The sequence below is a fragment of the Chlamydomonas reinhardtii genome, chromosome 9 (genome assembly GCF_000002595.2).
Source record: "Chlamydomonas reinhardtii strain CC-503 cw92 mt+ chromosome 9, whole genome shotgun sequence".
Taxonomy (NCBI): Eukaryota; Viridiplantae; Chlorophyta; class Chlorophyceae; order Chlamydomonadales; family Chlamydomonadaceae; genus Chlamydomonas; species Chlamydomonas reinhardtii.
Genome location: NC_057012.1, coordinates 7,137,604 through 7,165,559, shown reverse-complemented (window position 1 = coordinate 7,165,559; position 27,956 = coordinate 7,137,604). Strand labels below are relative to the sequence as shown.

The 27,956-nt window shown below is 66.0% G+C and overlaps 4 protein-coding genes across 4 annotated transcripts; 1 reads left to right on the top strand and 3 right to left on the bottom strand.

Moving 5' to 3' along the window:
* The first annotated feature begins 134 nt into the window (after nt 1-134).
* CHLRE_09g412100v5 (uncharacterized protein) lies at nt 135-2,138 on the top strand. Its single transcript, XM_001696746.2, has 4 exons — nt 135-580; nt 672-842; nt 905-1,078; nt 1,461-2,138. The coding sequence occupies exons 1-4, from the start codon at nt 302-304 to the stop codon at nt 1,518-1,520; spliced, it is 684 nt and encodes a 227-aa protein (XP_001696798.1). The 5' UTR covers nt 135-301; the 3' UTR covers nt 1,521-2,138.
* A 624-nt stretch (nt 2,139-2,762) lies between these two features.
* On the bottom strand, nt 2,763-9,514 carry CHLRE_09g412050v5 (uncharacterized protein). The gene is made up of 6 exons (XM_043066290.1): nt 8,954-9,514; nt 8,234-8,421; nt 7,569-8,093; nt 4,262-7,209; nt 3,791-3,896; nt 2,763-3,565 (listed from the first exon to the last, which is right to left on the bottom strand). The coding sequence occupies exons 1-6, from the start codon at nt 9,198-9,200 to the stop codon at nt 3,413-3,415; spliced, it is 4,167 nt and encodes a 1,388-aa protein (XP_042921586.1). The 5' UTR covers nt 9,201-9,514; the 3' UTR covers nt 2,763-3,412.
* Nucleotides 9,515-10,092: 578 nt separating this feature from the next.
* On the bottom strand, nt 10,093-15,654 carry CHLRE_09g412000v5 (uncharacterized protein). Its single transcript, XM_043066289.1, has 9 exons — nt 15,063-15,654; nt 14,529-14,642; nt 14,175-14,244; nt 13,420-13,543; nt 12,891-12,958; nt 12,498-12,590; nt 12,112-12,185; nt 11,638-11,766; nt 10,093-10,985 (listed from the first exon to the last, which is right to left on the bottom strand). Exons 1-9 carry the CDS (start codon nt 15,417-15,419, stop codon nt 10,872-10,874), a joined length of 1,143 nt encoding a protein of 380 aa, XP_042921585.1. The 5' UTR covers nt 15,420-15,654; the 3' UTR covers nt 10,093-10,871.
* A 474-nt stretch (nt 15,655-16,128) lies between these two features.
* On the bottom strand, nt 16,129-26,874 carry CHLRE_09g411975v5 (uncharacterized protein). Its single transcript, XM_043066288.1, has 8 exons — nt 26,638-26,874; nt 26,535-26,569; nt 23,911-26,238; nt 22,997-23,621; nt 22,613-22,830; nt 20,618-22,418; nt 18,877-20,439; nt 16,129-18,528 (listed from the first exon to the last, which is right to left on the bottom strand). Exons 1-8 carry the CDS (start codon nt 26,762-26,764, stop codon nt 18,461-18,463), a joined length of 6,765 nt encoding a protein of 2,254 aa, XP_042921584.1. The 5' UTR covers nt 26,765-26,874; the 3' UTR covers nt 16,129-18,460.
* Between the last annotated feature and the right edge of the window lie 1,082 nt (nt 26,875-27,956).

Below are 27,956 nucleotides of genomic sequence, written 5' to 3'. Positions count from 1 at the left end.
AGCCGGGTCCCGGCAGCCAGGGCGAGGGAGAGCAGAAGCCCAGCGTGCCGGGCCTTCCGACGACGATTTCCTCCCGCTCTTCCGGTTTGGCTCCCGAGCTTCTATAACTGTTAAAGAATCCATTTAGGTATTTGGATTAGCCCTTGAACAAGGAAATGCGTGGGTGTTCGCGGAGAAAAAGGTCGGGAGATCTCTCGCATTGAGATCGCCCCATGCAAATTTTTTGGGGCGACGGCAAAAGCACCGCTGCGAGCACAGGTATACTTTGTCGCGACCAGCTTACCAGTCCGAACTTGCAGAAATGGCCCTCACTATGCGCAACCCGGCCGTCAAGGCTTCCTCGCGCGTGGCGCCTTCGTCGCGTCGTGCTCTGCGCGTCGCCTGCCAGGCCCAGAAGAACGAGACCGCCTCCAAGGTCGGCACTGCCCTGGCTGCGTCCGCTCTGGCCGCTGCCGTGTCGCTGTCTGCCCCCTCCGCGGCGATGGCCGACATCGCGGGCCTGACCCCCTGCTCCGAGAGCAAGGCTTACGCCAAGCTGGAGAAGAAGGAGCTGAAGACCCTGGAGAAGCGCCTGAAGCAGGTGAATATTTTAACCGGGGTCTCGGGCTTCCAAGGCAAGCGATATGGTGATCCTCCTATTCAACTTGCCGATTCTTTGCTTGCGCGCGCAGTACGAGGCGGACAGCGCCCCCGCCGTGGCCCTGAAGGCCACCATGGAGCGCACCAAGGCCCGCTTCGCCAACTACGCTAAGGCCGGCCTGCTGTGCGGCAACGACGGTCTGCCCCACCTGATTGCTGACCCCGGCCTGGCCCTGAAGTATGGCCACGCTGGCGAGGTCTTCGTAAGTTCAGCGTTGTGTTCCTCGCTGTGGACAGCAGCTCACTCGATTCGCTTGCCATGCAGATCCCCACCTTTGGCTTCCTCTACGTTGCTGGCTACATCGGCTACGTCGGTCGCCAGTACCTGATTGCCGTCAAGGGCGAGGCTAAGCCCACTGACAAGGAGATCATTATTGACGTGCCCCTGGCCACCAAGCTGGCGTGGCAGGGCGCTGGCTGGCCCCTGGCCGCTGTGCAGGTGCGCAAATTTAGTTTCGGCGCGATCATCGCGCGACGGGAAGGGGAACGCAGCAAGTGACATGTGGGATGGCAAATAAGGATGCTGGCTAGGCGATCAGTGCGTCAGAACGGCGTCGAGCCAGAAAGCCAGTACATGCCGATTTCAGCGGGGTGTTGCGGTCGCGGGGATCCGTTTGCTCCACGGTTGATTACATGGATCATGGACAGAATGTGTGGGGAAAGAGATCGCAATACCAGCTTAGGGGGTTCGGGCTGCAGCACGTGTCGTTCCTGGGCTCGGGGGTGGGGTGTTGACCGCTCGAATGGCCGTCGGTCCGTCTGTCACTTCACGCGCGTCACGTAAACTCATGCCCTGCTACCCTTGATGTTGTCAACCACAGGAGCTGCAGCGCGGCACCCTGCTGGAGAAGGAGGAGAACATCACCGTGTCTCCCCGCTAAATGCACCAGCAGCCTGCGGGCCGCAACGCTTGATCAGCCTTCTGTATCTCGTTCGGAGGAACGGAGAGCTGCTCTGGCGCTGCGTGTTCTCACCACATGCAGCTGACGCGGATGGGACCCTGCTTCAGTCGGCGTGACGGTCTGAGCCTGGCTTTGCTGGTGTCGCTTGTACGCCGGCGGCCGGAGGAGCGGTTGCGTGGACTCAGGAAGCAGCAGGAGAGCGCTTGGTAGCGTTGGATGGGACGGCCCTGGCCCCGCTCTGGGTCGTCCCCGTCACGTTTTTGAGCGAGCGGGGAAGGAGTTGTTTGATGCCGTGTCTATCCCGGTCTTGACTGACTACGGGCGAAAGGCTGGCATCTGGGTTGTCAGGCGGTGGCTAAATGGCCGCGTCAGGCGGGGTTGCAGGCGCTGGCCTGTGTAGCTAGAGCCTAGGGTAAAAGTCCGCGGGACCATGTGTGGAAGGGGCCTATGGCCTAACCACGCACCGTGGCATCGAGAAGACTATGACTGTAAACCAATTTTCGTTTTTATTGGGGCAAAATTGGATCCGTTGGTGGCAGCACATACACCGCCCCGGGGACCAACACACAGTTTGCTCTGTAACGGGATTCCGTTATTGTGATGTTTGACTGGTACGGCTCTCAAGCGTCTGGGCTCATTAGTGGTGAGGGGCGCTACGCTTGGATGCAGCGTTCATAGTTGGGGATTAGCAGCCACACTTCCTGTTCAGCAGCGGCAGCCGGCCAATCGCAACCTCGGATGCATGTTCGTCCAGACTTCTCCAGCTTCAATGTACCCTGCCGCGGTTCCCTTTGCGTTCCGTCATCCACACACTTGATCAGAGCCAAGGGCACAGCGCCGGTGGCACGGTCAGGCAACTCACATTCGGCACTGAAATTCCCCCTTGGCTCGGTCCAGGTTCATGCTTCGCCGGCGCCAGAGGCCTGAGCAGGGCGTAACCTGTTTATCTGGGCATTCAGCTAGTCATGTCCCTTCCGTCAGTCGACTAGTGGGCAGCGCTGCCGTGTGGGAGTCAGTCAAGGGTGCCTGCCTGCCTGGGGTCGCTCCATCGCGGCCTGCCACCTGCATTGCCGCACGCTGTGGCACACTGGCACGGCCAGCGGAACGGTGTGCTCCGGCGCTGGCGGCCCCGCACATCTGGGCTGCCCGGCTGCTTGATCAGGCCCTGCCGCCCTGGCTTGATGCTTGCTGATGCACGGGATGCGCAACGAACACGCCGGGAACGACGCGGTCACGTGGGTCAGCAGTCAGCTGGCACATTACGGTACTGCACCACACACTGGGCTCTCCTGGCCGAAATGCCGCCCGGCAGAGCACGCCGCCCCAGAGGCCCTGCAATCCTGCGTGCCGCCCGGCGCCGGCAGCATGCCAACACGCCATCCGACAGTCCCCCAGCGCGACGGGAGCGGGCGTACAAGCAACACCCACTGACCACTGCCCCACTCTGGAGGACACGAGGACGAATCACTGCCCTCCTTGCACTTCCCCTCCATGACGCCCACACCCGGCGCCAACACGACCTCGAGCACAGGCCACGGCCACAGTCCACGCGCGCGGGCCCATCCTGCACCCACACGGCCCCGACACCCCGACCCTGCCCTGCCGTCATGCTCGACACCCCTTCCCCAGTCATGCCCGCTCCCCCCCCCCGGCCCCCACACCACCTCCACACACCCCGGCTGGGTTCTGGGTCGCGGTGACTTCGGGCTTTCAGGCATAGAGCCGTCCCCCGCATGATCACTCCAGCATTGCCTCCGCGGCAGTCGCCTTACCACTCCCCTCAGACTTCAGCCTAGCCGTCAAGTCACCCCTTTGTTCCTTCGGGATTGTAATATCCCACCCTGCCTCACGCCCTCGACCCCGGCCCCTGCCTAGTCGTCCTTGGCCCACGCCCTGCTTGCGCCCACGCCGCCCCTGCCGCCTGCCCGGCCGCCGCCGCCGCCGCTGTCGCTCTCGTCGCCGCTGCTGCAGGCGTCCAGCGCCATGACGCTGCGCAGCTGCTGAGCGCGCGCGATCAGCCGGGCCTGGCGTCAGGGGGTGGGCAGGGAGAGGCAGTGGGCGGAGCGGGAAGGGGGATGGGGGTGGAAGAGTTGGGGGTTGCATGAAGGGCGTGAGGGGCGTAGGCGTGGCGTGTTTACGGGTACAACCAAGGTGCACATTTTCACGCCTACATGGGCGTGCGGTGTGTGTTTAGGTGCTGGAAACAAACAACACACGAGGGGACTACCGGGGCTCGCCATGCTGCACACCTGGGGGTCGCTGGCGTGGCGGCTGCTGGCGGCGCTGGTCGCTGCAGCCGCCGCGGCCGCCGCCATCTCCTGACCCTTGCGGCCCGGCCCGGCGTCGGAGCGCGACCTGCGGGCGGTGGTGGTGGTGGTGGTGGTGGTGGTGGGTGTGTGGACGACCATGCGTCAAGGGAGGGCACGTGTGGCGGCCGGTCAGGCCAGTCTGGGTGTGGGCAGCAGTGCCCACCGGGTATGGAGGCGTGCTGTGCTGTGCGGGCAACAGTGAAGGATTTGTGCGCCTGCAGGGAGGCGTCGCATCATTGCATGTGCCCCGCTGTGCCCCACGCTGTAACTGTAACTGTATGCCCCGCTACGCAACCACCCGGCGACCTGGATTCCGCGACAGACTTGCACTTTGCAGGCGTCCCGTACAGATGACCTGTACAATTGGTAGGACGAAAGCCCCCCCCCCGGAATCTTCAGCAATAGGCTCACCTTGAGCGAAGGTGGAACGCTCTGGACTTGATCGCGCCCAACACGTCATCCATGCCGCCGCCGCCGCCGCCGCCGCCGCCAGGACGCAGCCCAGCCGCCCCCGGCGACGCCGCCCGCAACGCCACGGCCTGGGCCCCGCCGCCGCCACCCGCGCCGCCGCCGCCACCGTTGCCCGCCTGCTGTCGCGGCGCCGCGGGCTTGAGCGCGATGCTGCCGGATCGGATGGCCGCAAACACGGCATCCATGCCCTCACCGCCGCCGCCGGCTGCGGGGGCAGCCCGGCGAGCAGGAGGCGGCGGGCCGGGCGGCGGTGGCGGCGGCGGCGCGCCCTTGGCTCCGCCGTGCAAGACAGGGGGAGGAGGAGGCGGGCCAGGGGGAGGCGGCGGCGGTGCGCCGCCGGGGCGGATGGCTGGAGGTGGCGGCGGGCCGGGCGGTGGCGGCGGCGGGCCGCCGGCCTTGCCTGAGAAGGGAGGTGGTGGCGGCGGCCCTGGCGGCGGGGGCGGAGGCGGCGCGGCCTTGGCTGAACCGCCTGCCTTTATCACCGCCGGCGGCGGCGGGCCAGGCGGCGGCGGTGGTGGCGGTGGCGGTGGCGCCGCTTTTGACTTGACCACCGTCATCGCCGTCCCCGCCGTCGCTTTTGCCGCCTTCTTAGGCGAGGGCCCCACTGACGGCGACCCCTCCTCCGCCGACTGGTACTCGTCGCTGTCGTCCCCGCCGCCAGCCGCGCCGCGGCCGCCGTTGGCGGCGCTGCCGCCGGACGCCGCTGACGCTGACGTCGACGTTGACGCGGCCCACGGCGCCGCGCGCAGCCGCTGCGCATGCACCGCTGACAGCACCCCCAGCGGCGTGGCGCAGGGCTGCGGCCCCTCCAGACCGGCACTGCCATCAGCGTCCCCGCCGTCGTCACGGCTGCCACGGACCGAGCCGCCGCCGCCGCCGCCGCCGCCGCTGGCCGCCACGGCGCCCTTACGCGAAGGCGGCGAGGCAGCGGAGCCAGCGGCGGCGGGTGCAGCGGCGGCGCCGCCGCCAGATTGAGACGGCGACGAAGTCGTGGCGCCGCCGGCGCCGCCACCGCTTCCACCACCCCAGAAGCTAGAGAACCAGCCGCCGCCGGTGCGGGCTGGCGCGGCTGCCGGCGGCGGCGCAGCAGCGACAGTTGCGGCGGCACCGCCGCCGTCAGACGTGCCGGCAACGGCGGCGCTGCCGCCGTCTGCCAGGGGGTCCCGTGACGCGAAGCGAGCTGTCAAGGCATCCAGGGTCGCCTTCTTCGAGGCCGCCTTGCTGGGAGGCGTGGCGGAGCTGGCCACCGCAGCCGGTGGCGGCGGCGGTGGTGGAGGCGGCGGCGCTTGGTGCGGCTGTGCGCGCCGGTGGTGTGGGTGGTGAGGCCGGCCGCCGTCACTGTCAGAGCCGCTTCCGCTTCCGCTTCCGCTTCCACTGCGCCGATGCCGCGGCGCGCTGGCGCCGCCTTTGGCTAGCCAGCCCGCCAAGCCGCTCTTCACCGCACCCGCCTCCGCCACGCCGCTGCCTGGTGTTCTGTCCGAGGCCGCCGCCGCTTCCGGCCCCGCTTCCGGCGTCTGTGGTGGCCACTGCGCTGCACCAGAGCGGCGGCCGCCCGCCGCGGCCTGCGCGCCGCCGTTTTGGGGCGGCGGCGCCGCCGCGGGCCCTGTCGGCGTGGAAGCAGCCGCAGCGTATGCGGCAGTAGCAGCCGCGACGGAGCCACGGGCGCCGGCGGCGGGCGGCGGCGTTTTGCTGTGTCCTGCCGCGGGCTCGGTCGCCGGGACCGCCGCTAGCGACTGCCGCGCAGCTGCGACGGCGCCTGTGCGCACCTCCCGCGCCGCGGGGCTCGACTCCCGCAGCCGGCCCCCAGCTCCCTTGGCGTCACCGCCAGCAGTTGATGCCGCTGCCGCCGCCGCCGCCGCCGCTGCTGCCTTCACGCTGCCTGCCGGCAGCACTGGCTGCGGCGGAGGCGGTGGAGGAGGCGGCGGCGGCGGTGGTGCTGCTGCTGCTGTCTTTGTCACGTGGCCCCGGCCAGCGCTGCCGCCATCTTCGTCATCGCCTGACCAGGAGCCACCGCCGCGCGGCCCTTCGAGTCCCCTCGGCAGCCCCCCAACGGCCGCCGCCGAAAAGGACCACATAGGCGCACCCGTGGCCGACGTCGGCGGCGGCGCCGGTGCCAGCGGTGGCGCCGGGGGCTGCGCCGCTGCAGCCGGCGGCGGTGGCGGCGGGGGCCCTGCTGGAGGTGGCGGCGGCGCAACGGCGACGGCGACGGCGACGACGGCCCGCGTCTGTTGTGGCGGCGGCGGCGGCGGAGGAGGCGGGGGAGGCGGCGGTTGCGCAGCTGCAGCCCGGGCGGGCAGCGCTTGCGGCGCAGCCTGCATCGGCGGTGGCGGCGGCGGCGGAGGAGGAGGAGGAGCGCGCGGGGCAATGTCTGCCACAGGCGCAGGGGCGGGCGGCGGCGTCGCGCCCCCGCCCCCGCCCCCTGAGGTGGATTGAGCTGGCACGGACACGGACACGGCCGCAGCTGCTGCCCCTGCCCCTGCCCCTGCCCCTGCCCCGGCGCCTGCTCCTGCCGCCAGCCGCGGCTCCACTTCCTTGCGCATCCACTCCGGCATTTTGCTGGCCGTGATCTGCTTGCGGTGCACGTCAGCGGCAGGCAGCGCCGCCGCACGCGGCTGCTCCCCTGCCTGATACCGCTGCTGCTGCTGCTGCTGCGGCGGCGGCGGCGGCGGTAGCGGCGGTGCTCCCATGGGCTGCTGGTACTCCTGTGGCCCCTGCTGCTGCAGCCCCTGGTGCTGGTGCTGCTGCTGCAGCTGCACCTCGCGGTAGCCCAGCGGCGTGGTGGGGAAGGGCTGCTGCTGCAGCAACATCTGCTGGAGCGGCGAGAAGCCCGGACCCGCGCCCGCTGCACCCGTGGCGCTGCCGGCCGCGGCCGCGGCAGCAGGCGGGGCCTGTGGGCGAGGGCGCGTGTGTGCACTGGCACTTCAACACCACAGCTCATGATAGCATTTTGGGCCCCCGGGTTGTTTGAGTCATACAGCAGTAACTTGAAGCATGCAAGCAAATGAACATGTGGCGTGTTTGTCTCTCTGTCTGCGCGAGTCGGCCAACCGCCAGTCACCCAACTACCGGTATGCGAGAGCCACAGCCGTGACCGCTCACAGGCCGTGTGGAGCCTCGAACCCGCCCCCTCAGACCCGCAGGCCCTGTGCGTTGGGCCTCACATCCCCACACACCCGCTGGAATTAACTAACCCCCACACAAGCCCGGCATTGATTGGTCCCCTGTGCGTAGTGCAGTGCACACCTACCTGCCCGGGCGCCGCCACCGGCCGCACGCGATTGGCCATCACGCCCGCACTCAGCGCCGCCGCCGCCGCCACCAGACCACTACCGGCGGCGGGCGGGACGCCGCCGCCGCCACTGCTACTTCCGACGCCGCCACCGCTGACCCCGCCGCCACCGCCACCGCTGCCGCTACTGCCGCCCCGCCGGTCCGGGAGCGGCCCGTACTTGCCAGGACCGCTGGTGCTACTGCCGACCGGCCCAGCCGCGGCTGCAGGTACGGCACCATACCCGTTGTCGTACAACTGCTGCTGTTGCTGTGGTTGATGTACGGCAATGTACGGCGAGGTGTGCTGCGGCGCAATCGACATGTGGCGGGAATAGGGCATGGCCGCCGCCGGCGGCTGCTGGTGGTGCTGGTGGTGCGGCGGCTGCATTGGCGACTGGTGCATCAGATGCGGCTGTTGGTGATGGTACTGCTGTTGCATTAGCGGCTGCGGCTGTTGCGGCGCCGGCGTGTGCGCCGTGGTTGTAGACCGAACAAGGTTGCCCTGCAAGGGATACGGGCGCCCAATTATTCTTCGATGTCACGTTTGGTGTCAAGTTAGGATTATCAGCGACTGCCTTGAAGGTTTGGGCTTGCGGTCATACCAGTTGGGCACTGCACTGCATACCCACACCCGCCACTTACCTTGAGCGGCGCAAAGGCGGGGACCGCGGGCTCAGGAGGCGGCGGCGCGGGCGGCGGCGCCGCGTCCCGCACCAACTTGGCGGCCAGGGGTCCCGCCATTGCAACCAGGCCGCTGCCGCCGCCGGAGCTGCCACCGCCGCCGCCGCCGATGCTGCCGCCGATGCCACTCGCGGAGCTGCCACTTGTGCCTGCGCCGGAATGACGGTGTTCAAACGGTTGGCTCTTAACTCAAGCTAGAGAGTGCAACAGGCACTGACTCGAGCGAACTTAGGGCTGCCCAGTTTCTAGGCCCCGCCTGGAGGCCGTGTCATTTCACACGTGTGGGCCATCTTGCCCTCGCGGCCTCGCCATCATGCCTGGACCCTTGCCCGGGATGGCACAAGCACGGCTACGGTCCGGGTCAAAATACCATCTTCCATCTCCGGGTTAAGCTCTAGCTCCCGCCCGTGTCAAAAGCGGTCCCCCATAGCAGGTGCCTAAAAACGTTTTAGAGAAGTGTGCAAGCATTTTCATGCTCTTCTCGCCCCAAACCCATAACTTCCTGGACTGCTACCGTGTTGTCTGGAGAATCCGGACTGAACGGCACGTAGTTGCTGGCAGTGACTCCGCCCCCCGTTACAAGGACCACCCCCATTGCAACCACAGACACACAGCTTTGGCATAATCGTACCAATCACCAGCCATTACTATTGCTCGCGGCACAGTCAACTTGGTGCTTGCCTGGCAAGGGTCCATAGATGGTGTTGCGGCTGCGATTCAGGCCGGAGGCTAGCGGCCCCGACCCCGCGCCCGGCGCAACAGCGCTAGACGCAGAAGCCGAGGAGTGTGGATAGCCATTCATGAGGTGTGAGCCGTTACCAGGATGCGCGGTGCCGTAGGCAGGAAGGGGCTGGCCCGGCTGTGGGAGGTAGGCCCCCGGCTGGTTTGCATAGCCAGGCCCAGGCGGGGGTGGCGGGGTAGGAGGCATCCCGAAGACGCTGAATCTAGGTCTGCGTTACAAAGCTTCTAGTTTGAGACAGCTGTGGCTTTTGCGCGGCATGGCGCGGCGACTTGTGGAGCCAAGAGAAGGATGGTCCGCAATTTAGCGAGCCGCTGGCGAGAAGGGTGCACACTCTGCGTACTCGTTCAGGTCACCGTCCTCAAAAGTGTATTACCTCTGTTGATACAAGGCTATTGTCCAACCTGACAAATTGTTTCTAGCGTTGCTCGAACTCTGCGTGGCTTAAACTACAAATACGAAGCGTGGATTGACTGCGTTGTAAAATGATAGTACAGAAAAGCTGCATCGCGAGAACTGCCCTGCCTTTGGTCGTGATAGGGCTGAGCTTGAAAGCCACACGTCGACACGCCGGCCCCACCCATCTCCCCGCGGACCTGCGACCTTGCCGCACTCCCCCGGCAGAGACGGCCCCGATGCCCCAGCACTCTGGGTTGAGCCGCCCCTAACTACATGCGCGAGCTCACCGCGACTCCTCACAAAACTTTTGTGCGGTTTTGAGTCTGCTCGCTTGATACGGCACGGGCCCAGTCGCAAGTCGCTGGCCAAAAGTCGTCACTTTCCTGGCGTCGGTTCCTTCATTTGCCTATCACATATAGTTGGGCCCGAACGACCGCAAACGAGCTACCTTGAAGCCGCGGGTAGCCCGAATCCTAACGAGATGTGGACCCGGCAAAAATGTCGGCACGCCCAACCACGCGCCAACGAGGCGCCCCGTGCCCGGCCAGCGAGCTCCTAGCATGCCTGAGTGGACACAAGTATGGAACAAGCAGGCCTGGGCATTTGTGTGGCCGCCGCGCGGGCGCCAGGCCCGTCCGTGGGCTGCTCGGCGTGTGGGGTGGCCGGACGCCCGGCCGTGTGCAGTTCTGGAGTCCCGACAGCCGTTATAGCATGCCAGCTACCATGGCTTGCCTGCGCAAGCCGGGCAGGTACAGCGCCCAGGCTCCAAGGCATGCCAGCGGCCCATTCCCCACCGTCGCAGTCACACGCCCTCAAGGCCCCCCTCACGAAGCCTGCATGCTTCCGCTCACGCCTTATCCGCCCCGCCCTCTGGCGCACCCCCGCGTGGCCTGCCCATCTCTGGCTATGATATGAAGCGGGGCAGCACCCCTCCAGCCACCTCCCACGCCCGGGCCACGCCTGGGGATGCGCTGCGTGGGCGCCAAGGGCGGCGGTGGGCGGTGAACCGAGCGCACTGACTGCAGCGAAGGAGGTTCCCGCAGTGTTCCCGCAAACCCCTGCTCACGCATCATACACGGAACCGTAGTCACCAAGCAAGCACCAAGCACGCGGCCCCTGCCTGCCCTAGTTTCCCTCGCCGAGCGCGTGTTAAGAGCACGGTGTGTTCATTCGGGCTTCTGCACCATCAGCACCAACAGCATTGATTGCTAACACGAGTAATCACCAGCAATCGCTTCTACCTTGTACCTCCGCCCTGGAAAATGCACAAACAAACAATGCGCAACAGAACCCAATTTCGGCTCCTTCGCTAACATGACAAGCCCCGAGATGCGACGGGCTCTTCTGAGTCCGGCGGAGGAGGGCTGCTGGGAGTCGCTGAGTGGGCGGTAAAAGAGAATCGCAGCCACCAAACCACTTGCGGCCCTTGGGCTGCTGCGCGGTATGCACCTGGAGGAATAACTACGGCTTGAGGCCCTTGAGCTGCAGGAACTCCTGCATGCGGCCCACCATGGCGGGCGGCCAGCGGCGGATGCGGCCCAGCCAGTCCATGTCCGTGTACTTGACACAGCCCACCTGCATGGGGGCGGGGGGGGGGGTGCAAGGATGTTTGGAAAAGCGGTACAGGATGCACTGAAACCCACCCCCCACAGCCCACCTGCGTGGGCCGTGGGGGGTGGGGTAGGGTGGGGCGGGGGGGGGTGGCGGGAGGGGCGGGCAATGAAAGACGAGTGATACGGTAGACGAGGTGCATAAACCATGAACATGTGGAGCGCGGACGCCCTACGGAAGCAGCGGGTACGACACCCGAGGGGGGGGAGGCTGGGCGTACGTGTGTGGTGCATGTGTGTGTGTGTGCGTGTTGTGCGCAGATAAGTCCAGGGTTTGTGGGGATTGTAGAGCGGTCACGAACTCCCCAATCCCAAGCAAGCAAGAGCACGGAGGGAATGGGACCAAGTGGGAATGGGGTATCGGCGTGTGCGGCCAACGCACGCATGTGGGGTCCATGCAATCAGGCCCCACACCAGCTGCTTTGTTCAGCCCGCCACGAAATCGGCCATCGACATACAAAGTACCGGTAACAGTCATACGATACAACGTCATGGCGGCATCAAGCGCCACAACAAAAGCCACACACACAATCATGCAGCCAACTACGGTCACACGCGCCATGCCAGTAGCCATCCCCCGCCCCTCCGCCCCTGGACCCTCCTCCGCTCATACGTACCGTGATGCGGTCGCATGCGTACTCCCACGCCTCCTCCGCCTCCTGCCTCCGGCCCGCCGCCCAGAACAGCGCCGCCGAGGCCGCGCGCATGTCCGCACTGCCGGGCGCACGCCGCGAGATGCGCACCATCTGCGCACACCGGGGCGCGTGTTGGTGTTGTGTTGTGTTGGTGTTGTGTTGCGTTGTGTGGTATGGGGTCGTTGTGTTTGGCAACACGTGGCACGGGGGGCGTGTGCGTTTGGACACACAGAATGCCAAGGAGGGTGATGCCGATGCCATAGGTATGTTGGGAGACACGAGAAATGGGAAACGCTCAGGTGTGTGTAGGTATCGACACACACATTCGAGACTGCGTATCCGATGGAGCCCTTTCACCCCACGCGCCTCACCCCCTGTCCCGCCCCTCGGCCCCCTCCCGCTCCGGCCCCCTCCCGCTCCGCCTCGCCTCCTCCGCCTCCGCCTCCGCCTCCGCACCTCGGCGAGCGCCCCCTCCTCGTCGCCCATCTGAGCCCGCATGAGCGCCGCGTTGGAAGCCGCGAAGATGGCGCCTGCGGGCGGAGGGGGGGAAAGCGGGGGAGGGGAGGCGGGGGTGAAGGGGGGTTGCGAAGCGGCACAGCGCATCAGATCGCCCCTAACCCGGCTTATGTCCAGCTCTAAACCTCCAACAAATCACGTCACTCCACGCCGCGTCGCATCACGCTGTGTCAGAACACGCCACATCGCATCCCAGGAGAGCCCCCGGCGCCTCCCCACCGTCTCCCGGTCGCCTACTCCGGCGCCTCCGCCTCCGCCTTCCCCGCCTGCCCCCCGCCCCGCCTGCCCCCTGCCCGCCTGCCCCGTGCCAGGCCGTGCCCACCCACCGTCCAGCCGCGGCGTGGTGGCTCCGTTGCGCGCCCTGAAGCCGCGCGCCCCCTGAAACACCTCACTGCTGGCCAGGTAGGCCTCACGAGCGTCTGCGGGGGGGGGGAGGAGGAGGAGGAGGCGTGCGTGGAAGGCGGAGTGAATGCCGATGCCCGGTAGGGGAGTCGTCATGGATTGGGACTGGTGGGTAGCAGCCCATGCAAGGCACAGTGATGAGTGGTGATGGTGGTGGTGGCGGTGGGTGGGTAGCTGGGTGATGGTGGCAGGTGTGTGTGTGTGTGGGGGGGGGGGTCCAAGGTAGTGCGTGTAGTGAAGAAACAAAGCGCACGTCTTGGCCCCGGTTGTGTGCCACTAAACCGACCCTTCCCCGCGCCCTTCGAGGCAGGACGCACCTGACCAACGGCCGAGGGAGTTGAGGCAGTTGCCGATGCTGTTGAGTATGTACGGGTCAACCGACTCCCTGTTGCGGCAGATATGCAGTTGTGGCGGTTATCGCAGTTGCGGCAGTTCGGGGTGACATGGGATGGGGTGGTTGGCTTCACGTACGGCAGGTGAGGCGGTGGTGGTGCCAGTGGCGGATGGCGAGGACAGGATCAACCTGCCTGCCTGCGTGCGTGGGAATCCGACCCTGCGCCCACCAACCCCTCCTCGCTCCTCCACTACTCATCTCCCACCCGGCTTCAAGCTTCCCCTCCTCCACCTTCCCCAACTCCGCCTCGCCCTCCTCCTTACCCACCCACCCACCCACCCACACAGGTACACACACAGGTACACACACACACACACACAGGTACACACACACACGCACACACACACACACACACACACACGCACACGCACACGCACACGCACACACACACACACACACACACACACACACACACACACAAACACACACACACACACACACACGCCGCTCACCCCGCCGCCCCCGCGAACTCCATGGCTGACTGGTAGTCGTCCAGCGCGGCCGCCCACTCCCCCAGCCCCTCCCGCGCCAGCGCCCGGCCCGACAGCAGCCGCGCCCGCACCACCAGGTCCGCACCTGGGGGGAGGAGGGCGGGGGGAGGGGGGGGAGGGGGAGGGAAGGGAGGGGAGGGGCAAAGGAGGGAAGGAAAGGGGAGAGGGGTGAGAGGGGCGTGGAAATGGGATGGGTGGGGGGTCGCGAGGTCGGAGCAGGCCGGTGTGGGGGCGGAGGGAGGGGACGGGTGCGTGTCAGTTGATGGGTGGGTGGGTGGGTGGGTGGTGGCATGCAGCAGTGGGCTTGGGTTGGGGCGTTCCGGAAGGGGAAGGCGGCTGCTCGATGGGGACACAGGGATTGCGATCCTCCTCGTCAGGAAGCAGCCCCTGGAGATCTCTGAGAGAAGGCCACCATAAGACTAGCATCCTTTCAGCCTTGCATCCAGTCCCGAACTCTTATCTCCAATCCGAAGCGCTCGCCCGCCGGTCAAGCAAGCACCTACCTTCCCGGTTTCCCCTCCTCCCGCCATCGTCACCTCCCACGCATCCTTACCCTTCATTCCACTCCCCTGACTTAGCCTTTTTGCAGCTAGCTTTTGAGGGATGTGGGCTTGTTTGCGGTGCCTTCCGCGAAACACGTGCGAACGTGTCTTTGCGTGTACCGAACCGGTGTGTCACGCGGGATTCCCCTTCACCCAACCATCTAATCCACTCACCCGGCGTGAAGTCCAGCGCTGTGTCAAAGTCAGAGATGGCAGCAGAAAAGTTCTTTCCATCCACCAGGGCCTACACAACAAGAAAGCGCAACTTTGAGATTGAGCAGGAGGGTTTCACGCGAGTGCGTCATGGTATGATATCTTGCAACGTGTAAGCATGCTGCCTTCGGCACCTGTGGACCTCTCCCTGTTCCCAACCCTTGCCAGTCACCCTCCCGCACCCACCCGCGACCTTTTAGTATTTGGTAACCTGATTCGCAGCTAGGCGGCGGCGGGTCCAAAGCAGCCGGAGCAAGAAGCGACCTCGCGCGTCCACCTAGCCCACGCACCCACCCAGCCCACCCACCCACCCACCTGCCCGCGCATCTCGCGCCACCTGGGCTCCTCAGGCTGGGCGGCGATGCACTGCGTCAGCAGGTTAACCGCGTCCTGAAACCGCCGCTCCGCATAGGCCAGGTACGCCTCCTCCTGTGTGGGGTTTTGGTGGTGGTGTTAGGGGCTGTGTTGACGTGCAGAGCACGTACAGCGGTTACGATTGGCGGTTGCGACTGGCGGCAACGGACACGCGTGTGGCTTGCACCGCCCGCGTTGCTGCCCACGATGACGCACCAGCACCAGTGGTCTGAATGGAGACTGGAGCAACCCGGTCGAGCTACCTGGCAATGCCCCCCACAGTCAACCGGCGCATAGAACCGCACACAACGCGTGTTTTGTTCCATGACCGGGTAGTGGCGTACGTACCCCAGCACAACGCGGCCTTCCCACCCCACATCCCTGGATTGCACCCGTCGTACTAGCCGCGATGCCAAGCGACAGCACCCCAAGCTCCATCAACGGCCTCGACTGCAAGCGAGAGCCCCGGCCTTGCTCTCATCACCCTGACCGCACCTGCAGTGTCGACAGGTCGACCGCGCCCACGGCTGCCAGCGCCGGCCGTGGCGCGGCGCCAAACGCCACCCCGCCGACCAGCACGCCCGCTGCTGCAGGTGCCAGCAGGCTCAGCAGGAGGTCGCGACGAGACGCAAGCGGGGCGCTTGTGGTGGCTGCTGCTGCTGGTGGTGCGACTGGTAATGGCGATGGTGATGGTGATGGCGGGGAGGGAGGGGAGGCACACGCTTGAGGCCGGGACGCACCAGCGCCTCTCGCGCTGGGTTGCCGGTGCGCCTCAGCCACTCGCCACGCAGGGGCCGCTTGGCGCCTCTGCCGTGGTGCAACCCCAGTTTGTCCTCGCTTCAAACACTCCATGACAAAGGTAGTTGCTCACGTATATGTGCGCCTGCCAATCGTTGAAAGCCGCGTCGGCGAAGCGATGAGCCCACCCGGAATGGGCGCTCAACAAACGATGCCCCGGACTACAATTGTTAGGGTTGTGCACTAATTAGGGCGTTAATAACCCCCGTGAAAGCTACGAGAACACTCGTGACTCCACCGAAGGAATGGCAATCTTGCCACCCGACATATGAAAGTCCGCTTTGAACAGTAAGACACAGCTGTGTGAACAAGCGCAATGATGATACTAATGGTGAGCTACCTGCTTAAATTGGTGGTGGATCCCGCACTGGATCCAGGCTCGCACCGTGCATGGCTTTCCTGCCGCAACTCCAGTTAGACCACGGGTTAGACCAGTTATGGCGGGGGCGGGGATACGATGGGCGCAGAATTCGCAGGGCAACCTGCCCCCTAACTCGGCTGCCTAGGGCTGTGCCATGGGACAGCGTTAAGGCAGGTTGGTGGTCGGCTGCCTAGGGCTGCATCCTCGGCTTGCTCGCTGGTCTCCGCGAGGTGGGGCGCAGGCGCTAGTACACTACCGTCTGCAGCTTTGTACGGATAGGTACGGGGGTCAGGGGAGGTGGTTGGATTTCGGGAGTTACGGCAGAATTTAAGCCTCGGATGCCACTGCAGCCTAGCAGGTCCGCCCATATCGCAACCCTCCCCTGCCTGATGGAAACTCCCCGCAATTGCTTGTTTACACGCTGCGTTGGCGGACTGTGTTCCCGCTGCACCACAACCATCTTGTAGGTCACTTTAAGCTAGCGCTTTCGACCTCCAGCCAGTCAATCGAACCGCCTGGGGTAACGTCCACCTTGATTGGGGAAAAGTGGGCCAAGCCCACGGACAAGGGCCAAACCCACGCCACGTCTCCAGTCTGAGACCGCGAGCGTCTACCTCATCTCCCGGACATAGCCGGGGTGGGTTCGTACAGGCACGGCCCGCCATGCATAAAGAATCAGGACACCGCCGAAGCTCTAAAAAGCATGGCCAGTTGGCCACGTAAGGGCAAGTGAATCACGCACGGAGCTTGACATGCTGTACGCAAGCTCCAGGCTGCATCACCAGCAGCACCACCACCACCACCACAACATCGCAGAGCAGATATGAATCACAGACATGGAAGCCCTTTCATCTCCGGTTCAATGTCCTCATCACCATGCGTGACACACCGTGGGCGCCGCCGCCACCCCAGCCAAGCGCGGCCTCGCCGCTCGCAATAGCCCCCCGCAATGTGTCGGTACGAAGTCACACTTAGTATGTTCTTCAAAGAATGCATGTCCTCCGGATCACTGGGCGCTCCCCAACAATCTAGTACAACCAAGCACTAGAGCGCATGGACAGAAGGCCGTGCGATGCCGCTTGCGGGAATGCGTATGCATCTTTGCGACATGAAATTGCCCGGAAAACAACAATGGGCCGCCGCAGTGCACGAGAGGGAAATATATAGACCAAGTAAGCTCTCCAAACAGGCGAGGTAGGGAGTCGTCCAGGAGGCCCGGCGGCGCCAGGCGCACCCACAGAACGCACCTGCAGCCCAATGTTCTGCGGGAGCAGTGACCACAACGGTTCGCTCATCACACAAGCCAGTGTGTAAGAACGCAACAAGTAAGGGCCGCGCCTTTCCAACAGCGGCCTGCCAACTGCTCACCCGCAGCCGACAGCGTTGCCCCCGCCGCCCCCGCCCACTCCACCCACAGCAGCCTTTCCGTATCGGGGAACCCCGCAACGCCGCACACGTGTGTAGTCGCGCCATGCAATTGGACCGGGCGACCAGGGGCCACGGCACAGGAGCCTGCTGATGCAGGAACTGGCATGCCGCCCTGGCCGCCGTGACAACAGGGCAAGTGCGGGTCTCCGGACCCGCTCCTTCACGGGTGCATGTGCATCCATCTCTCCGTCTCGGTCTCCAGCCCCCTTGCCCCCCGGGGCCCGCACTAGCTAACAGCGCATGCGGCCCAAGCCGGCACGCACCTCCAAATCCGTGCTCACCCAAATTAAACAGCGCTCGCGCCACACGCTAAGGATGCCACACAGGATAAGCATTTCTGTAATTGCGCATGCCTTTTAGAGGTTAGTCTTTATCCGCCATCCCTTATAGCCAGGTCCATGCATGTTGGGAGCAGCTGCCGCATTGTTTACGCACGAATGCACGCACGCAGCCAGGCACACACGCACGCGCGCAGTCAGGCACACACGCACGCACGCACGCAGCCAGGCACACACGCATGCACGCATGCAGCCAGGCACGCACGCACGCACGCACGCACGCACGCACGCACGCAGCCAGGCACACACGCATGCACGCACGCACGCATGCACGCACGCAGCCAGGCACACACGCACGCACGCACGCAGCCAGGCACACACGCATGCACGCATGCAGCCAGGCACGCACGCACGCACGCACGCACGCAGCCAGGCACACACGCACGCACGCACGCACGCACGCACGCACGCACGCACGCACGCACGCACGCACGCACACACGCACGCACGCACGCACACACGCCACATCCCATGGCCCATGGGCCGCTCCAACCAAAAATAACTAGTATGTACAGCAATGCCGCACTTGTTTGCCCCTACTTTAGGCATAAGCTCATATTCCATCGACTACTGAAAACCTGGAACACAGCACAGTCACCACTCATGCATTCATAGTGAAGCCTTTGGGATTCTAGCAGCCGTGGGGTAGTGGTGAACCCTTGCATAACTACCAAAATGTGTTAACGGAACACATCACCACACCGCAGATGCACAGTCTACAGGCGGACAGGATACGGTAACATGAACAAACAGGAAAGCACATATGCGGCACCGAGACGGCATGGCGCCGGATGTTGTGTCGCCACCGGATGTTGTGTCGCCACCGCCACTGCCACTCGCTCCGCCCCACCGCAAAAGCGTGACGCCGGGTGCATGGCGCCGGATAGCTGCGCCACTCGCTCCTGGTGCACACACACACACACACCAGCAGCCGCTTATGCCCGCAGGTGCCGTAGGGGCTATTGGGGCTAGGTGACGAAGGGCAGCAGGTCTGTGGCTGCTGACTCAGCGAACCGGTCCAGCACGTCCGGCGAGACTGCAGAGCAGAGGAAGGGAGTAGGGGCAGGGGCAGGGGTAGAGTCGGAGTCAGAGGGGCAAGTAAGGGGACGGGGCGAGGGGCAAAGGTCCTTCCGCTGGTTTGCTGGTACCGTGGTGCTTGTGTGCATGTGTGACGGGTGGATGGGAGGCATGCGAGGTCCCGACAGGTCATCAAGCACCGGCCGGGCAAAGGAACCGCTGCCCCTGTCACGCTATCGCATTTAGCGCCCAAGGTCCCAAGCGCGCGGTTGCCTAGATGCCAGCAGCCGCCAGCAATGTCAACACGTGACGGAAGAAGGATACCCTACCGGTGTAAGCCCTAGCTAGAGAGCAGACATCTACTCACGGGCAAGTAGCTCCTGGTCAATGAAGCCTTCAAGCGCCGCCGTGCACATGCTCTGGCGCTGACTCTGCAGCCCACCGCCGCCGCCGCCGCCGCCGCCGCCAGGATGAAGGTCGCCGGCGGCACCGGGCCCGCCAGGATTGATGTAGCTGCCAAAGTCAAGGCCGCCACCAGCTGCTGTGACGCCAGCTGTAGCACCAGCTGTAGCCGCCGCAGCAGCACCAGCCGCAGCCATAGCCGCAGCCGCAGCACCTGCAGTAGCAGCAGACGGCACAGCCGCGGACTCAGCAGCCACGCCAGCAGCAGGCGCAGGCGCTCCACTGCTGTAGGCGTGCGCCGGCGGCAGAGCTCTGCCGGGCTCGGTGTCGGTGCTGCCACCGCCACCGCCACCGCCACCGCCACCGCCACCGCCACCGCCACCGCCACCGCCACCGCCACCGCCACCGCCACCGCCACCGCCACCGCCATCCATGCCACCGGTGGCGCCCAGCACGCCACCAGCAGGCTGCTGCTGCTGCTGCTGCTGCTGCTGCGCCTGCTGCTGTGGCTGGGCCTGGGCCTGGTAGCTGTGCGGTTGTGGGCCTTGCATCGCCTGTTGCTGCAGGTGGTGCTGCTGCTGCGGCGGCAGGGGCTGCAGCGGCAGCACTTGCGGCTGCGGCTGCTGTTGTTCGTACGGCGGCTGGGCCGGCGCCCAGACGGCACCCGATTCAGCAGGGGCGGCGGACTCCTGCTGCTGCTGCTGCTGCTGCTGCTGCTGCTGCTGCTGCTGCTGCTGCTGCTGCTGCTGCGAATACTGCTGATGTTGCGGAGCCGGCGGCAAATAGGGCCCAAGCGCCGGCTGCTGCTGCGGGTGCTGCTGCTGCTGCGGGTACTGCTGCGGCGGCCCCAGGGCTCCGCGCATGCCCACCTCCGGAACCCCCGCCGGCACCCCGGGCACGGGCAGTGGGGACGTCCGTTGCAGGTGCTGCGGCATGTGCGGGCCGCCGCCTGCCGCGGCGGCCGCATCAGGCCCGTCCTGCGGGCGCTGCTGCTGCGCTGCAGGGGCGTTAGACTTCTGGTATGGCGGTGCCGTGTGCGACGGGTACGGCGGCTGGTGGGGGTATGGAGCGCACGCATCAGGCGGCGCTTGACGCAGCCACGGCTGCTGTTGCTGCTGCTTGGGCTGGGGCCCCGGCGGAAGCTGCGGCGTGGAGTAAGGTTGCGGGCTCTCGTCTGGGCGGCCGCATGAAGTGCCGCCGTCGCCGTCAGCGCTGCCCCGCTTTCGTGCTCCGCTGCCGCCGCCGCCGCCGCCGCCCACGACTGAGTGACTGCCGCTCAGCGCCGGGCGAGTTGGCGCGGTGCAGGCGCCGCCACCACCGCCCCTAGCCGTGGCGGGTACCGTGTACTGCTGCCCTTGCTGCGTCTGGTAAGGCTGCGGGTACGGCTGCTGGTACGGCGTCTGCTGATACTGCAGTGGCTGCGAGTGCAGCGGCTGCTGCCGCAGCAGCGTCGCCGACGGCTGTAGCAGCTGTGGCTGCGGCTGGCCTTGCTGAGGCTGTAGCGGGTGCCAGCTGCCGCTCCGGCCACCTGTCAGCAGCGTCAGTACGACAGCGTCGCAACAGCAGGTGACACAGGAGGCGGGTTAGCGGGATGGAGCATTCAATGCGGCCAGGTGCTGTACGGTGTCATGCGGTGCACTGCGGTACCGCCGTGCAGCAGTGGCTACGATACCGTACGCTGTGTGCGTGCGGCAGTGGGGGCGCACCTGTCGGTACGGCGAGCGGCATTTCGCCACTGCTGCCGCCCCAGCTGTCCTGATTATGCAGCAGGCCGCGGTTGCCGTGCTGCACGCCCTGGCCGCCGCCGTCGCCTCCCCCACCACCACCGCCGCCACCTGCTCCGCCTGCTCCACCTGCTCCTATTCCCGCGCCCACTCCCGCGCCGGGTCCCGCACCGCCACCCATCCGGTCCAGCAGCGCAACCCCTGCGGTTGTAGTTGCTGCCGCCGCCCGGGCGGGCGCATGCGATGGACTGGCGCCGGCGGCGCTTGCAACGGAGCAGGCGGCGCCGGGTGTGTCTGGAAGATCGGCTGCTGGGCTTGTGGCAGTGCCGGAGGCGGGCGTTGGAATCTGCGCTGACTGGAGGTTTGACTCCATTGCTGTGTGAACGGCCGCCTGCGGCAGCAACCGTTGGTATGCTGGCTGCTGGCGCGGCGGCTGCAGCAGCTGCGGCGGCTGCGGCGGTTGCAACGGTTGCGGCGCCATCGCCATCGTTGCCGGTTGGCAGCTGGCTGGAGGCGCGTTGTACGGCACTTGTTGCGGCCTGTCCACAACATAGGTAGCACATTGTGCCTGCTGCGGCGGCGGCGCCTGCTGGGGCTGCGCCCAGTGCTGCTGCGATGGTGGCGGCATGGTTGGGTGGGGCCGCGGCGGGTAATAATCAAGCTCCGAAGCTCGCTTGCGGCTCGCAAAGGTCCCGGCAGCATCGCTGCCCGCAGCACCACACACGCCGTCTCCACTGCTGCCTCCGGCCGGCTCTTGCCGAGCGCCACCAACGCCGCCGCCGCCGCCGCCGCCGCCGTCTGCACGTGCGCCGTGGGTTCCGCACGCATCGCCCGGGCTATGAACGGGCGCCGACGGACCCACGCCGCCACCACCGCCGTCGCCACCTGCACCGCCGTGGTGACCAACACCGCTGCCACCTCCATAGCCGCCAGAGCCGCCGCTGCAGTAGGGAGTCAGGCAGCGCCGCTGCATTCCGTACGGCAGCGCATGTTGGTGCTGTTGCTGCTGTGCCTGCTGCTGTTGAGCGTGCTGCTGTTGAGCGTGCTGCTGCAGGTGCGCAGGTGGCTGCTGCTGTGGCGACAGCAGCTGCTGCCAACTGGGCACCTGCGGCTGCGGCTGAGCCTGCACTGCTGCGGCTGAGCCTGCTGCGCTCAAAGGCATGACGTCAACAGGGCCGGCTCGTGCTGCGCTGCTGCCTGCAACGTTAACGGCATGCTGCTCGCCATGCTGCGCGTGCTGGGCGTTCCGTTGCGGCTGCGTTGGCATCGGCCCCTGCAAGTTGGCGTCGCAGGTGCCCGAGCGCCCCACGCCGGGCGACACGCTCCCTGCACCCCCTGCCCAGTTGCCTTCGAATTCGGGGCCGCCCGGCGGCACCTGAATCCGCGGCTGCGCCGGCCGCCGCCGCTGGAGCGAAAGCAGCAGCTCGTCTGCTGGCGCCTGCGGCTGCGGCTGCGGCTGCGGCTGCGGCTGCGCCTGCGCCTGCGGCTGTGGCCGCGTCTGTGGCCGCGTCTGCGGTTGCGGGTAGCACTGGCCTGGGTACTGCAGCTCCGGATCTGGGCGTTGGTGTTGGTGGTGGTGCGGTTGCTGCTGTTGCAGTCTCTGGTGCTGCTGCGGGTACTGATTGTGATGGCATGGCTGTTGCTGCTGTTGTGGCAACGGCTGCTGGTGCGGCTGCTGGAAGTGCGCGTGGGGCAGCACGGCCGGCGGCCCCTCAGCGCCAGGGCCCGCGTGGGCGGAACGTGGCGCTTGCAGGGTGCCGAGGGCGGAGGGCGAGATGAGCCGCTGTGGCGGGAGGCGTGGCGCACACAGCCGCACACTCCAGTAAGATCAAGAATGTGCGAGAGTATGCAAGAGCATGCACAACTTGACAGGATGAAGGTACGGCAATAGCCCTTTGCCATGGAAATGGGCTTAGACTGCAGCCCACCTGGGCTCATTAGTGCCACTGTGCCACAAGCCCACAGGGACGCCCTCACCTCCGCGCCTGGCGTGCCGCCCTCCGCCCGGCGCCCGCCGCCACTTGCCCACTCCTCCGCATCACTGCTGCGGCCGACACCAGCCATGGCTCCAACAATGCCGTAATCGGCACTGGCATTGCCATCGTAATGGCCGGCGGCTGTGGCGGTTGCGGTGGTGGTCAGTAACTGCGCGCCCTCCGGCTTCTCCACCGGACAGCTCTTGGACTGGCGGCGGACTGTGAGCGGGCAGAAGGTAGGGAGGGACGGTAGTACACATGCACGAATCAGCGCGTCTACACATGAAGGGAGCAACCGCGAGAGTAGAGAGATTGAACTTGTCCCGAGCGATGCCTGCTAAACGCGCTAACTAGATTGTGTAAACAGTCCCGCCCCGCATCCCACCTCGTATTTGCTTCTGGCTGCAGCGCATTAACGTTAGGAGGTCTCCGCCGCTCGCCGGCTGTCCCACGCGCGCCCTGGGCTCGGCGGCCTTAATGCGCGACGCGGCCGCCGCAGCCATCGCCGCCGCCTCCGGAGGCGCCATCAGGCTTCCTCCTGCTGCACCGCCACCGTTGTCAGGGCCAGCCACCGCTGCCACCGCTGCTAGCGCATCGTCAGCGGTCTGTGACACGGGGCTGCGACCTCGGCCGCCGCACCCGCCGCGGCCACCGCGATGGCTGGAACCCGCACCAACGCGCCCGCCACGGCCGCCGCGGCTGCCGCGGCCAACAATTGTGCGGTCAGCGGCGGCGTGATCAGCGAGATCACCAAAGACAGCGGCGGCGGCGGCGGCGGCGGTGCCTGCCCGACCGCCGCCACGCCCCCGGCCTCCGCCGCCGCCGCCGCCACGAGCACCGCGCCCGCCACGGCCGCCGCGGCGGCCGCCGCCGCGGCCTGGCTCTGCCTCCGCCTCCGCCGACTCGCCGTGAGGACCTGCTGCTGCTACTGCCGATCCAGGCAGGATGCCAGGCTGCAGCAGGTGCCCGCTGGGGCCGCCGCTGCCAGCGTCTCCGGCATCCATTGGCATCTGCAATGGGCGACACGTTGGGCGGCGACACGAGATGTAACGGGTAATATACGGAGGCACACGTCCACTGGCAGCCTCCAGAACACACAGCCGTCATTCGAAGACCTCGAACACGTGCCTGCCAGGGCCGCGTGCGGAGATGCACAGAGCACACCCTGCGGCCCTGCCGTGTCTTCCGCCGGCAGATAGACTCAAATGCAGTGAAGTGGTGCATGCACGTCGAAAGGCCCTGGCCCCCGGGGACGGCTGATGACGCACTCCACCACGCACGAACCACACACCGCCGCACCTGAGGCGGGGACCCCGACCACCGGGCACCCAAGGGCACACCTCCTCCACCGCCTCCACCGCCTCCGCCTCCGCCGTAGCCAGGGACGCCGCTGCCAGTGCTGCTGTCGTGAAGGGCTCCGTGACCGAGTCCACAGCCAGCGTCGCCGGCGGCGGCTGTCACATCAACCCCGCCCGCACCTGCAACCGCGACTGCAGCCGCGGCGCCGGCGCCGGGGTGCACGGACAGCAGAGGCGCGCCGCCGCCTCCCGACACACGTGGCGGCGGCGGGGCGTCGGCGTGCATATGCCGCCACTGATGCTGCTCCTGGCCGCCGTGCTGGTTGTGCTTGTAGTTGTTGTTGTGGTTGTGGTTGTTATGATGGCGATCTTGGTGGCCTTGGTATTCGTGAGGCTGCAGCTGTTGCTGCTGGTGCTGTGTGTGATGGTAGGAATAATGAGCTTCAATTTCTGCAAGCATGCCGCCATCGTCACTCAGCCGGACACGCGTGGCTGCCAAGCCGTGCGGCGCCTGCTGCGGCTGCTGCTGCGGGCGCTGCTGCTGGTGCTGGTGCTGCGGCTGCTGGTGCTGCGGCTGCTGGGCCTGCTGGTGGGGTGCCGGGTAGCTGCTGCGTGCGCCCTCGCCACCCGGCTGCTGCAGCTGAGGCGGGTGGTGGGGCGGGGCTGCGTGCTGCTGCCGCTGCTGGTGGTGCGGCTGCAACTGTGGGGACTGTTGTGGCAGCTGCTGCTGGCGCTGCTGGTGCTGCGGCTGGCCCCAGTTGCCGCCCTGCTCCACCGAAAACGACTGGCGCTGCTGCTGTTGGTGCTGCTGCTCCGGCCACTGCCGCAGCGCGGCGGATGCAGAGCGGGCACCGGCGGTGGGCACGCCAGATTCACCCTCCGGGCCTCCGCCGGCGGTGCTGAGAACGCCGCTGGACACTCGGGCCATCGCGGGTATTGTGGTCTGCCCCGGGTCCCTACCACCACCACCGCCACCGCCGCCACGACCGCCACCGCCGCCGCCAAAGCCGCCAAAGCCGCCAAAGCCACCGCGTTCACCCGCGGGGCCCCCGTCACCACTGCCGCGGCTGTAGCTGCTACAGCCGCCACCAGCAGCGAAATGACTTGAGGCATGCTCCGCAGCGGGCAGCGCTGCAGACCGACGTGGGGAGAGCACGCCGCCGGAGCCGGGCAGCTGCTGCTCTTGCTGCCGCGTCTGCGGCTGCCGCAGCTGCTGGTGCTCATGTCGCGGGCCCGCCGTGTCAGCAGCATAGCCATCGGCGGCAGCTGCGTGCTGCTGCCCCTGCTGCAGCCAGTGCCGGCTGTTGCAGTCGAGCGCCTGGTGCGGGTGCTGCGGCTGCGGCTGCTCTAATAGAGAATGGGGTGGTGGCTGCGGGCGCAGCTGTTGCTGCTGGACACACGCCAGGCGCTGATGCTGCGCATCCTCAGCCGCAGTCTCATTGCCAGCAGCGCCCGCCGCGGCCCCCTGCTGCCACACGCCGCCCCCTTCACCTCCCTCGCCGACCCCGTCGGGGCCGCCACCTTCATCGGCAATGCGGCGGTACCCGCACTGCTGCTGTTGCTGTTGCTGCTGCCGCAGCCGCTGCCGCTGCTGCCACTGCAGTTCCCACTGTCGCGCTCTGTCCTCTTGGAGCTCCTGCGACGGCAAATGCTGCTGCTGCGGCGGTGCCGACGCGCGGTGGTAGCCGTTGACCCCGCCGCTCACAGTAGTGTGCTGCTCCGGCGGAAATGCAGGCAGTCGGAAGGCCCCGCCGCTTCCGCTTCCACCTCTGCCTCCGCCGCCCGCATCTCCACCGCCTCCGCTGCCCGCACTCGCGCCACCCGACTCGCTGAAGGGCCCGCTGCTGCTGCGGTGCTGCCTGCCTGTCGTACACGCGACTGCCGTACCCCCAGCTACACCAGCCAGAAGCGGGTCAACGCAACCGCCGCCAATCGCTGCTGTTGGCGGCAGCGGCGGCTGCCCGCTACTGCCGGTGCCGCCGTGTCGGTGGTGAGGCGGCGGGGGGCTGCCGTACGGTTGCTGCTGGTGCTGGTGCGGCTGTGAGTGCAGGCCGCCGTTGGCATGAGGATATGCCCGGCTGGCATCCGCCGCAAAGGCTGGTCCGTTCGCCAAGTTCACCCCACTCGCCGGCCCTCCCGCACAGCCCGCAGCATCTCGACCTGACCCATACGTGCCGTTACAGGGTTGCCGTAGCTGGGCTGGAGCCTCGCCCGGCCCTGGCATGAGAAACCCCGCGCCTGCAGCCGTCGTTGGGTTTCCAACGCTGCGGCTCCTTACATTGCTGAACCTGGTGCCGCGCTCACCGAACTCGACCCAGAAGGACTTCCACTGCAGCAAAGAACGCAAATGCGGCGGAAAATGGTTGCGGCGGGACAAGGAGACACTTGCAGGCGCCTCGCTAACTTCCCAGGGCCCCAAGTTCGGACCGCAGCTACCACCCTACGGGCAGTGCTGTCCAAATACCCAAACAACTAACATGATCTCAAGCCCGCAACCACCTATCGCCAAGTCGATTCGCGGCGCTTCCCGTCGTCGTGCGAGTTCGTGCGGGTCCCTGCTGGTGGTTGCAATTGCTGTTTCGCTTGCTCGCTCGCGACCGCTCAGCCCCCGACATGATGACTTACCCATTCAAGTAAAAAGCCCAAAAGCAAACTCGCGTCTGCGCAGGCAAAATGAAACGAGCCGTTGAGGCTAGGCTCATGATGTTGAAGAGTGCTCAATACCGACCTGACTCCTCAGAGTCCACAAGACGAGCTTCATCTGCGAGAGAAGCAGCTGCTCGAGGGAAGTGGCGACTGCGCAGGTATTCGTGTATTGTCCGTGTAAGCGCTGCCTCCGGCTCGCATGCCAGCATAGTCTCAAGCTGATGCCTTGCGCACGTTTGAAGTTCAAGGCAAACACTACATTGTTGTTTCTTCTTCAACGAGGGCTCCGACCGCGGCGGAAATCACAGGTTGGCGGTTTTAACCATCTATTATTCTGTATGTGGTGCAAATGATTTTACTGTGCGTCCAGCAATTCTCAAGGATGTCCTGCGGGGGGCCGACGGGCAGGCGGTTGGCAAGCAACCCGAACAGGTTAGCGTACTAGACCATCCCCTGCGCAGCGGCATACAGTATATAGTGATGTGGTGTTGTCAAATTTCCGCGGCGATTTGATTAACGGTGTGATAAAAACAACGGCTGCGCATCCCTCGAGCTCGAGTTAAATGCAGTACAGGGCTCTCGCGATTTTCGCACCGACATCGAGTGCTGAAATGGGACGATTTCTTCCCCCTCAAGACTAGTCTTGGCTGGCTGCACTTCGATCCGATGGCACCAAGCTAGGACGGGCGCCGATGGACAAGGGTTGCGCGGGTTTCCTGTCGCTGGGCTGCGCCTTGCCGCACCAAGCCATTTTCAGCTGGCATAGATATAGTAACGCACCTACATCATTAAGAGCACAACCCACCGGGGGTGGTTTTTGGGGCCAGTTGGGGCGTGGAAACCTACGGTGGTCAGCGAGGACAGCGGTGCGTGGTCGGTAGGTCGGCTTTACGGCCCTGCGGCATCCAGCCTCAGACTGCAGCCGGTTCCGTGCGTTGTCGATCGCCCCAAGCCCCCCAGCCCTAAAGCGATTGACGCCAGAATCGAAACAGTAAATTCCAATCCCTCCCTCCCGTACAGCTTACCGTGGTTGTCGGGCCGCGGTCCTTCATAGGTCAGGCGGGGTCGACTCCAGCATGTAAGGTCGCACCGTGGTCTGCGGGTAGCGCGAGCAACCGGAGCTTGCATGCCCCAGGGGTAGGCCGCCGCCGCTGCATGGCGAGAAAGGTCAGAGCCGCACTGGCAGGCAGCTTTGCCCTGTCCCTCGGAGGACGCTGCTGCCGCGGGGTAAACCAGCTGCGTCCGGGCGTGCCGGCGCGTGCTGGCCTACATGTGGATACCGTACGGTACTCCCAACCCAAAACTTGCAGCCGTCCATCCAATGCAGCGTCACTGCTGCTGCCAGTTCAAGTATCGTGCGTGCTCATTGTTGTCAAAGTTGTTGGAAGCTGACAGTCAATG

Bases quoted from the DNA above. Each gene is read 5' to 3' on its own strand.
- CHLRE_09g411975v5 (XM_043066288.1), bottom strand. From the start codon at position 26,764: ATGCTGGCATGCGAGCCGGAGGCAGCGCTTACACGGACAATACACGAA. The intron at 26,239-26,534 runs GTAAGTCATCAT...TCTTTGCTGCAG, and splicing joins TGGGCTTTTTACTTGAATGG to TGGAAGTCCTTCTGGGTCGA. The intron at 18,529-18,876 runs GTGAGTAGATGT...TCTGCTCTGCAG, and splicing joins TGACCAGGAGCTACTTGCCC to TCTCGCCGGACGTGCTGGAC.
- CHLRE_09g412050v5 (XM_043066290.1), bottom strand. From the start codon at position 9,200: ATGCCTCCTACCCCGCCACCCCCGCCTGGGCCTGGCTATGCAAACCAG. The intron at 7,210-7,568 runs GTAGGTGTGCAC...CCTCGCCCACAG, and splicing joins CGGTGGCGGCGCCCGGGCAG to GCCCCGCCTGCTGCCGCGGC. The intron at 3,897-4,261 runs GTGAGCCTATTG...CACCGCCCGCAG, and splicing joins GCGTTCCACCTTCGCTCAAG to GTCGCGCTCCGACGCCGGGC.
- CHLRE_09g412000v5 (XM_043066289.1), bottom strand. From the start codon at position 15,419: ATGGAGTGTTTGAAGCGAGGACAAACTGGGGTTGCACCACGGCAGAGG. The intron at 12,186-12,497 runs GTGGGTGGGCAC...CTCCGCCCGCAG, and splicing joins CACCACGCCGCGGCTGGACG to GCGCCATCTTCGCGGCTTCC. The intron at 10,986-11,637 runs GTACGTATGAGC...GCCCCCATGCAG, and splicing joins ACGCATGCGACCGCATCACG to GTGGGCTGTGTCAAGTACAC.
- CHLRE_09g412100v5 (XM_001696746.2), top strand. From the start codon at position 302: ATGGCCCTCACTATGCGCAACCCGGCCGTCAAGGCTTCCTCGCGCGTG. The intron at 581-671 runs GTGAATATTTTA...TTGCGCGCGCAG, and splicing joins TGGAGAAGCGCCTGAAGCAG to TACGAGGCGGACAGCGCCCC. The intron at 1,079-1,460 runs GTGCGCAAATTT...TGTCAACCACAG, and splicing joins GGCCCCTGGCCGCTGTGCAG to GAGCTGCAGCGCGGCACCCT.